Genomic DNA, 10,409 nt, shown 5'->3' on the forward strand with positions numbered 1-10,409 from the left:
CTGTCACCAGAAATTCTGAACTTGGTGGCTCCATGGCAGCTGAAGCCAAGACTGCCACCAATGGGCACCTGCCTGATGAGACCCTCTGCTAAAGAGCAGCAGATCACAGTGGGCATCTCTCTGAGTTGGCTCCCAGCATCTCCATTCTCTCCTGAAGGGCCACCAGGATGTCCCAGGCACAGCTGTGAGCAGGGACAAGGTGGATTTTCCCCTGCACTGGGGTGGGCCCCTGAGTGTGCCAGGAAGCAGCTCCTGGGAAGAGGCCAGAGAGGCCCAAGGGAGGGGCTGTGCTGGCAGCCAGAGCAGGAGCACAGCTCAGAGCCTGTGGAGAGTGTGTCTGGGGAGTGTGGGGTGCCCATGGGGGGAGTGTGTGAGCGCTGCCTCCGGGTGCTGGGAGCAGCAGGCTGGGCCAGGCAGCGAGCAGGGCTGGGCAGAGGGTGCAGGATGCAGGCAGGGCTGTGGGATGGGCAGAGGGGCTGTGCCAGTGCTCCAGGGAGCCAGGAATGGCCCTGGCTGTCTGCACTTGAGGATTGAGGAGTTGTGCTGGGAGGATGTGGGTGATGGTGAAGGCAGCACCTTGTCCAGGACAGGCTGTGTGGCTGAGTGAGTCTGTGTGTGCCTGTGTTTCTGTCTGTGTGTCTGCATCTGTGTGTCTGTGCTGTCTCTAGGATACACACAGCTTCAGGGTTGATCCTGCAAACAGGAAAGCAACAGGCACATCCAGGGTGCTGGGAAGCAGACCCTGGCTCTTGTGCCATCCAAGGCCTGGCTCCAGCAGCCAGGTGGGAGCAATCACCAGAGCTGCAGCTGCTGCAGAGCCTCTGCCAGGAGCCTGGGGCCTCTGACAACATCTTAGGGAAAGTCTCTGTTCTTCCTCCACAGCCATGGCTTCACAGGAGGACATACAGGAGGAGGATGCAAAGGCACAGCTCCTGACAGAGGCATTCCAGAAGGAAGGACTGGATGCTGGATACTGGCTGCCCAAAGTGACACAGATCCTGGGAATCAAGTGCAGAGAAGCCCTGCAACATCTGGAATATAAAGACTACCTCAGGCTGGAGTGTGAGGTAAGGCATCCCTGGGAAAAAAAGGCACTCCAGAAACTCCTGAATGTTAGAGATCACAAAACGTGTGAGGAGTTGCAAAAGCATAACTTGGAGAAGACAAAGCAGAGACAAGATGAGGCCAAAAAAGCTCTGAAGGATCTGACAGAAATGTTTGACAGCCAGAGCCAGGATGGTCTGAGGGAGAAAGCAGAGACTCTGTGGCGAGCCATGGAGATTCCAAAAGAGTTCTGGCCACCAGCAGAGAAGCCCTTGGCAGATATACTGGAGAGCATCCAGAAACAGCTGGAGCAGCAGGAGCTGTCAGCAGGCAGGAGGGAGAACATCCCTGACACAGAGGTGCTGAGGCAGGCATCAGGGGGACTGGCCCTGCAGGGCATCTACAGAACCAGCAGACCTGAGGATGTGCTGGCAAAGCGAGAGCAGCTCCTCAGGGTTCCTGAGGGATTCCAGCTCGCCGGTCCAGAGCAAGGATCGCTGCTTGAGAGGAAGGAGTTCTCCTCCTCTGCAGCAGAATCCACTTTCACCAAGTCCATGGAGCAGCTGGGGTTCAGCATGAGTGTTTCTGCCAAATGCTCATTCTGGGGGTTTAGTCTTGGAGCGGGTGTAGATCACAGCAGCTCCTCACAGTCACAGGACACCCACCAGTCCCACTCTGAGCAGAGCTACTTTTGCATCACCAAGTACCAGTACATCCCTCTGGCCTCCTGCTACTTCCAAAGGCATCAGCTTCGCCTCTCGGATGCCGCTCTGCAGGAGCTGCAAGACATGGAGCAGCTTTTGAGCTTCAGTCAGGGAGAAGACAACCCCACCTTGGTGAAGATGTGTGAGAGCTTCTTCAGCAGGTTTGGCTCCCACATAAACCAGGGTCCCATCCACTTTGGGGGGATATTCTGGTGGAAGGCATCTACAGAAGGATTCCGAACTGAGCAACGGGAAGAGATGAAACGACAAACGTCTGAAGCACTGAACAGCTTTGTTGGGGCCAGCTGGGGTGGCTTTGGGGCCAGTGTAGAAGGGACCCTGGATGTTTCCAAATCCAGCTCACAGGCTTCTGTCCAGGGAAGAGCCAGAGAGAGTTCTAATACAGCAATTCAGCTCTATGTGGTCAACACAGGGGGCCCAGCAGACACAGCTTCCCTTCCTCAGTGGAAAACAGGGCTTGTGTCTGATAACACAACGTGGTGCGTTATCGACCGTGGCTTTGAGCTGATCCCGGTGTGGGACATCATCCGATACAATCACGGTGGGGATTTTAAGTCTGTTGGACAGATAAGCAGAGCCCTCAGGGCTGCGTACAAAGCACTGACTAATCAGAGTGTTGGCACCGTTTTTGGAGAGGAACTGGGCAGTGCAGTGCAAGAGGCCAGAGATTTCATGGGGACTGTGAAGGCTTGGGAGGTAACAAAAGTGGATGAAAAGAAGCTGCTCATGCTGATGGAGCTAAAAGAGGATCTGAGTGCAAAAACCAGGAACCCCAGTGTGTGGATCAATGTGTGCCTGTCGGACAAAGCCCTGCAGAACTTCCTGGTGAACACCGTGCGGAGATGCCAGGAGTCACCTCCAGAAAACACCACCTTTATCAAGGCAATGTTGAGAAGCCTCCTGAATCCTCACATCTACTCTGTCAAGGACTTCCCTGAGGCTTCCTTCATTATGCAATGGGTCTTCCAGACTGAGCACCCGCTTCCCAGATCTCCCAAAGTCTCTGAGCTTCAAGAGCTCATCAAAACATTGCAGCAAATGAAGGAGCACATCCATGCTGTCACCTACGCACCAGGAAGCTCTGCTTCTGATGTTCATGAAGCAAAGATAGAAGCCACCCTGACCTGCAGCCTCGCCATTTATTCGTTACTCCAGTCTCTCCAGGAACAGGATCAGAAGGACATGGAACTGTTGGTGCTCTTGATTGTGACCAGCACAGGGTACCAGGTGGAAAGCAGCACTTTTCAGCACCTCCTTGGACACCCAGAAATTCAGTACATGGCCAAGGAAATGGAAGTGGCACATGCAGAGTACGTGAACCTGAAGGAGCAAGATGCTAACAGAGCTGAGGCCTTCCTCCTGCTGACGGGTCTGACTGTGACACCTGAAAGTCAAGAGCTGTCCCCTGAGCAGAAAAGGGAGCGTTTAGTTTTCATGGAGGATCACATGAAAGGCTTGTGGTCCACACGAATAAAGAATCTCCTCCAAAAGCACCATGGAGATGAAGACTGGGAGCGGCTGGAAGGGGACTTGGACTCCTTGGTCAGTGGGTGCTTGGATGACAAATGGGATGAACAGCGGATGAAGAACATACTCAGTGACCTGGAAGACACTTTTCCAACACCTGAGCCCCCCAGTCAGTCCCAGTCCAACTCAGACAGCAGCCAATACAAAGATAATAAAGCCATTGCCAATCAGGAGTTCTTCCAGCTGCTCAAGCGCCTTGGACTGGAAAGTCACTATCCAAGGAAAATGGGGATGGGAGATTTCCGCACCATCTGCAAGACATCTCTGCAGGACAGCCAGCCCAGCCAGGATATAGAACTGCCACTATACTTCTTGCAAAAGCTGCTAACTGTGGATTATCGGGTGAGGTACCTGACTTGCTGGGAAAGGACTGACCCAGACCTTGCACCTGTGCCACAAACCAAAGAGCAAAAGAATCAACAATCAGATTCCTTTGAAAACTTTCTTGATAAGCTGATGGAAGCAGCCCCTGAACACACAAGCAGGGACAGCCATGTGCACCCCATGGACCTGCAGATGGCCATCTTCCATTGTGCTGATGATTTCCTGAGACAGACCCTTGCAACCAAGCTGGCATTCTGCCAACTGGCACTGCCTCTGCTGGTGCCCAATCCATGCACTTCACACATTGAGTTCCCGCTCTACGCCCTCAGCCAAATCCAAAGGAGCTGGAAAGAGGTGGAGAAATCAGGAAAGCAGGCCCAAAAAAAGAGTTACAACAACAAACTCATCTTTCAGGCACAGACACCCATCGTGTCCTTCATCCGCATTGGCAGCTCAGCCTCCTCTTCCAAGTCCCAGCTCCTGAACACTCTGCTGAGCAAACACAAACACGACACTTTCTTCCACCGCCACTGCAGAGGCAGCACCAGAGAGCGTTTGCTGATGGAAGGGCTGGTGGAGATTGCCTGGTACTGCCCTGGTGGAAGCCCCGATGACACCTTTGAGCGCTGTGTGGCTTTCTGTAACCTGCATGGAGACGCCAGGGACCACGGAGCACAGGTGCAGTTCCTGCAGGAGATATCTGCTGTCAACGTGGCTCTTGTGTCAGACTGGGAGCACATGGACAACAGGGGGAAAAAGATTCTGCAGGGCCTGTGGCAGTCGCAAAGGCCTTTTGTTTGTCTTCTCACAGAAAAAGAGAACGTTGCAGCTGGACAAGCCAGCAAAACCATAACAATAGGGATCAAGAATAGAAACGAAGCAGAGCTGATGGACCAACTGACCAAGACAATTGGGAATCTCCTGGAAGGATCTAACGCATGTTTCAGCTTGGACGCCTGCATGGACAAAGCTCGCCAGCACGGATTCATAGTGGATGCAGATCATCCTGCGTGTGTGACAGCCAAAGCAAAGGCAAAGGAGCTGGTGGAGCTTCTGAAGAAAGAGAAGCTGTCTGAGATCAAATCCCAGCTTCTGCCGCTTCAAGGAAAACTGTGGTACCAGTGGTGCCAAAAGGACAAAGAACTCACTCGCTTGCAGGAGAAGAGGAACAAGAGCGTTGAGCATCATCGCAGCCAAATAGAAAATGACAAGAAAGCAATAAGAAGAAAGCAACTTGAGCAAGCTTTCCCTCTCAACACACTGATGAAATCATTCCTTGGCTTTCTCCATGCCCAGCCAGCAGATACCAAGAAATATTTCCTGCAGTGGATGAAGGTCTTTATGGATGAGCTTTCCTGTGGTCGCCTTGAAGAACTGAGCAGAGATTATCACAGGTTATGGTCTAAAATTTTGTCAAGAAAGAAAAGCAAGAAAAAGCCCGGGGGCAACGATGAGTTGCTGAGTCGCTTGGATTCCCTCTCTAATGAAATCAATGATTCATCCATCAGCCTGGAACACCTTCTGAGAGAAGTAGGGCAGATTTATGAAGCTCTGCAATTAATGAACTGCAAGAAAGACAATTTTGTCAAACTGCCAGAAATTGCAGTAGAGCTGATGGTTTCAGGGTACTCCCTGGAGCTGATGGATGGGGACGCTTCTTACCTGCCCTTGCGCTGGGTGGGAGCAATCTTTGACAGCTTAATTGAGAGGCTGGGGGACAAACGAGTGTTTGTGCTCTCCGTGCTGGGCATCCAGAGCACAGGCAAGTCCACCCTGCTGAATGCCATGTTTGGTCTGCAGTTCAACGTCAGCGCAGGGAGATGCACCCGCGGGGCCTTCATGCAGCTCATCCCGGTGGGCGAGGAGCTGCAGCACGACTTGGGCTTTGATTTTGTGCTGGTGGTTGACACGGAGGGACTTCGTTCCATCGAGATGGCCAATAAACAGTCCCTGAACCATGACAACGAGCTGGCCACCTTTGTCATTGGTGTTGGCAACTTGACTGTGATCAACATCTTTGGAGAAAATCCATCAGAAATGCAAGATGTTCTCCAGATTGCTGTGCAGGCTTTCCTGAGGATGAGGAAAGTCAATCTTTCCCCAAGCTGCCTCTTTGTCCACCAAAACGTGGGAGAAGCAACTGCCAAGGAGCAGAACATGGAAGGACGAAGGCGTTTGCAGGAAAAGCTGGATGAAATGACCGTGATAGCTGCTCAGCAGGAATTCTGTGACATCTCCTCCTTCAGCGATGTCATTGGCTTTGATGTGAACACCCACATTCACTACTTTGCTCACCTGTGGGAAGGAAATCCCCCAATGGCACCACCCAACCCCAAATACAGCCAGAATGTCCAGCAGCTCAAGAGCAAAATCCTCCAGGCTGCCAAGAAGCAGTCACAGCGCAGCATTTTGAGGCTCTCCAGCCTGAAAGATCGTATTGGTGACCTCTGGAATGCTTTGGTGAATGAAAACTTTGTGTTCAGCTTCAAGAATTCCCTGGAGATTGCTGTGTACAGGAGACTGGAAAGTGCCTTTAGTCAGTGGACATGGAGGCTGAGGAGTCACATCTTAGATGTACAGATGAGACTGGACAACAAAATTCGGAATGGGGACTGGCAGAATGTCACCAGAGAAGACCTTGAAGGGCTGGTGCAAGAGACAAGTGATGCCATTGAGAAAGAAGTGGAAAAGTATTTTGGTGAAGACAAAGACCGTGAGACACTGATCCAGTGGAAATCAAGCACAGAAATGAAGCTGAAAGAACTAAAAGAGACTCTTCTTCATGAAACAAAAAAGAAATGTGAGAATCTCATTGAGCTACAGAAGGAGCAGAAAAAACTGGATGCAAGGAAGTTGGAATATGAAGATGAGCTCCTGAAAAGGAGTCGGGAGCTGGCTGTGAGACTGAAAGGGAAGAGCCTCAGTGAGAGAGAACTGAAGGACAACTTTACTCGTGTCTGGAACCAATGGATTGCTGAAGTCTCCCGTGCTGCTCCTCCTCCAGAACGGGTGGATATTGATGCACAAATAGAAGATGTCCTTGTGGAGCACTTTAAGGAGCCGGGTATCCATGCACGTATCACATCATTTCCCAGAGGCAGAGGATTTCTTTTTGTTCCAGAGAAACACATCATGAAGAAAAAGTATTTTGGCTTTTTCTCAGATCCCAGAAGCCTTTCCAATGCTGATGTGATCAACTTTCAGCACATCACAGACAACATCATAGTGTGTGTGAAGGCAAACATTGCTAAGAAGGAAGAGGAGAAACGCGATTACAGTCGAAATTTTATTCATGAAATACTCAATGAAGTACAGAAAGGTGTCAACTCTGTCCCCAGCAATGGGAAATGTACCTTTAACAGAGAATACAGCATAGATTTGTCTCTGTATCTGTGCAGAATGGCAGCAGGAAGGTTTAAAGCCATGCACGAAGCATTCCGAAAGGCAAATGACCCAGTTGTGTACCTGAGCAGCAAGAGAGAAGATTTCTTCCAATGTTTCCAGATTTCCTGCCAAGGAGCCACTTCTGTCACAACTTTTGTTGTTTTCCTTTGTGACAAGATTGAACCAGCTCTTCGCTGTGCAGTCTATGAGAGGGCAGCTAAAGCCATCGCTGAGGACATGCAGAAATCCCCAGATTTCAGGGGCAACAGAGCCAATCTGGAAGTTTGCATCCTGAGATACCTGGCAGAACAGGAAAATTTTCAGTATTTCAAGGAGTACCTTATGTCTCCAAAACAGTTCTGTGAGAGTTACATTGAGACACGAGTTAGGAGTCACTGTTTAGATGGGAGTAAGAGGCTGAGGATGTTTTTAGATTCCTCCCTTGATATTCTCTATAAAAACATCCTGTCAGCTGTTTCTTTATCAACCCAAAAAGTCAAAGACAGAAAAGACAGAGAAGACAAAATCTCTCTCTGGCTGGATGAATTTTGCAGGGAACTGTCAGAGGTGATCAACTTGCCCAGAAGTGACCTGAAGGGCATCGAGCACCAGGAGGTCACAGACATTGAGTTCCTGAGCAGTGCCATGGTAGAAGCTCTGGATGACCTGAGGGGCAGGCTCATGGAAGAATTGGCTGGTGCTGATCTGAGCTCGTTTTCAAGGCAGCCTCACACCATCCTGGCCGAGCATTTTGCAGGGTGCTGGGCACAGTGTCCCTTTTGTGGGGCTGTCTGCACCAACACCATGTGGAATCATGATGGAGATCATCAGCTGGTCTTCCATCGCCCAGAAGCTTTGAAGGGATGGTTGTGGCATGGGACAGACCATCTGGTCATTGATATTTGTTCCAGCCTTGTTGCAAGTGACTGCACATTCAGATTTGGTGGTGGCCCATGGATCCCTTACAAAACATACCGTAATGCTGGACCCCCTTATTCCACATGGAACATTCTTCCTGACTCATCCATGCAGGCGTACTGGAAATGGTTTGTGTCTCATTTCAGGACACAGCTGGAAGCTTTGTACAATGGGAAATTTCAGGGCAAAGGAGAAATCCCTGAGGCGTGGCGGAGAATTACCAAGCAGGAAGCACTGTCTGAGCTGGAGAAGCGTTAGGCCACATCCATGGGCAGGAAAAACCACAGTAGCTTTGCAGTTTAGGAGGACTTTGTACCAGGCTCTCCACAGCGTGCAGTTACAGTGATGATGCTCTCAAGCCCAATGAAGACAATGGTATCTGATTGCTCCCAAATTTGCTGAACAAAGGTACCTTACTGCGGCCATCAGTCAGCAACTCCCTTGCTTCACGAGAAAGCCGGAATCTTCTTGCCTGTTTGCCATAAACATTTCCCTCAGCTTTGTCCTAGAGCCAAACCAAACCCCCTCCTTGGGGCAATCGGCCTCATGGCCATCCTGAGCCCAAGGGCAGGGATGGGGCAAAGGCAGCACTCAAAGCACCCCTTGGGTCAGCTGCTGTGAGACAAGAAGGGACAGTGCCCCAAAGGCAGATTTCCTGCAGCAAGGAGCTGTCCTGCTCAGAGAAAGGGCTGCAGGGTCTGAGGCCAGCTCCATGCTGGCTGCAAGCTGGGCTGCTTGGCTTTTGGGTGTCATCCTTTCCTCCCCCACTGCAGCCTCCTGGATCAACTGAAGCCTGCAGGCTCAGAAAAGCAGTGACATGACCGCTCCAGGGCTCAGGCAGTGCTTTCACTCCCTGTCTCGGGGCTGCTGTGTCTCTGTCCAGGGCAGTCGCTCCTGCTCAGGTGCCTGGGGCTGCTGCCCTTCCCTCCAGCCCTCAGCCCCAGCAGGAGCTGCTCCTGCCCTTGGGCTCAGAAGCTGCTCCTGCCCTGCTGAGCAAAAGCTTTTGGAATGCTCCATGTGGAGAATCCTGTCTGCCAGCACCTTCTGCAGCAGCCCTTGGGGCAGTGCTGGTGCTGTCCAGGCAGGCTGGTGGCACTGGAGCCGTGCTCTGGAGAAGGTGGCACCAGCTGGCTCTGCCCCAGGGAGCTGTGGGGGCTTTTGCTGTGCAGGTGCTGCAACCCCGCTGGCAATGGGAGGGCCAAGCCCTCCTGGAGAGCTGCTGAAGGGCTGCTTCAGCCTCATCCCCTGCAGGCTCTGTGTGAAAAAGGCATATTATATCATTGGCTCTTTGCAAATATTAAAATGAATAGTATGTATGTTATGTTGGAAAGTTATGTTGTATTTATCTCTTTTAAGTAGTGTGGTAAGTATAGCTTTTAGGCTATAGCATAATATAAAATAGAAACTTATGTGATGGAAGATACTTTTCTAACTAGCTCAAGGAATGGATAAGAGAATCAAGAAATTCTTCACACAGAGATAACAGCAAGAAGACACCAAAAATCCCAAGAGAAGAATTATTGCCTCCTTATTGGGAAGAATCAGACTTTGAGGGACCAAGACGATTGATTTAGAAGATGAGGGGGGAAGTTGGCAATAACCAGAAAACACCCTTTGTTTGAAAGGAATTTTTGCATCATGTATGACATATATGAATATGCAACAGGCTATTGCTTTTAAAGATTAATCCTTTGTTAGCGAGGTGTGCTTTTGCTTGGCAGAAAGAGTAGAATGCACTCAGACGTCTGTGACTCTTTACTTTTTATTGTCTTTTATTGTTCTACTCTGATTGTCCACATTCTTATTGCTCTAATTTTTTATTACTAGTTTTATAATGATTTTTTTAGTATTAACTTTTAAAATTTTAAAAAAAGTGATTGGTGTTTTTCACACTCTGCTAATTAAGGAGTTGATTTGGACTGCTCTGTGTCTGCTTTGTTTTCAGGGGAGCCACAGCTGGAGGTGACTTGAGCTCTGTGTGCTGCAGACAGGCAGGGGCCGGGGTGTGAAAAATACATATTATGTGTATTGGGTTTTGCAAATACTAAAATGAATACTATATGTGTTATGTTAGAAAGTTATGTTGTATTAATTTACTTTTGTGCTGTACTAATCTTTTAAGTAATGCGGTAAATATAATTTTAGGTTATAGCATAATGTTAGAGTAGAAACTGTGCAATGTGGGATACTTTTTTTAACTAGCTCAAGAAAGGGACAACATATTCAAGAGATTCTTCACACAGAGATGGCAGCAACAAGACACCTAAACCCCGCAGAGAAAGATTATTGCCCTCTTTTTGGAAGAGACCAACTTTCTCCCACCTCCTTTCCATCTTTGAGGCGCCAACAGGATTAAAGGGGAGAAGTTGACAATAACCAGAGAACACCCTTTGTTTGAAAAGAATTTATGCATCATGTATGAGATATATGAATATGCAACAGGCTATTGCTTTCAAGGGTTAATTCTTTGTTAGTGTGGGTCCTTTT

General features: G+C 49.6%; 1 protein-coding gene across 1 annotated transcript; it reads left to right on the forward strand.

Moving 5' to 3' along the window:
* Positions 1–884: 884 nt before the first annotated feature.
* Positions 885–8,441, forward strand: LOC311151971 (interferon-induced very large GTPase 1-like; the record flags this gene model as incomplete). The annotated part of the gene is made up of 1 exon (XM_084202690.1): positions 885–8,441. One exon carries the CDS (start codon positions 885–887, stop codon positions 8,178–8,180), a length of 7,296 nt encoding a protein of 2,431 aa, XP_084058816.1. The 3' UTR covers positions 8,181–8,441.
* Between the last annotated feature and the right edge of the window lie 1,968 nt (positions 8,442–10,409).

Source organism: Fringilla coelebs, assembly GCF_963513975.1.
Source record: "Fringilla coelebs genome assembly, chromosome: 3".
In the NCBI taxonomy this organism is placed as follows: domain Eukaryota; kingdom Metazoa; phylum Chordata; class Aves; order Passeriformes; family Fringillidae; genus Fringilla; species Fringilla coelebs.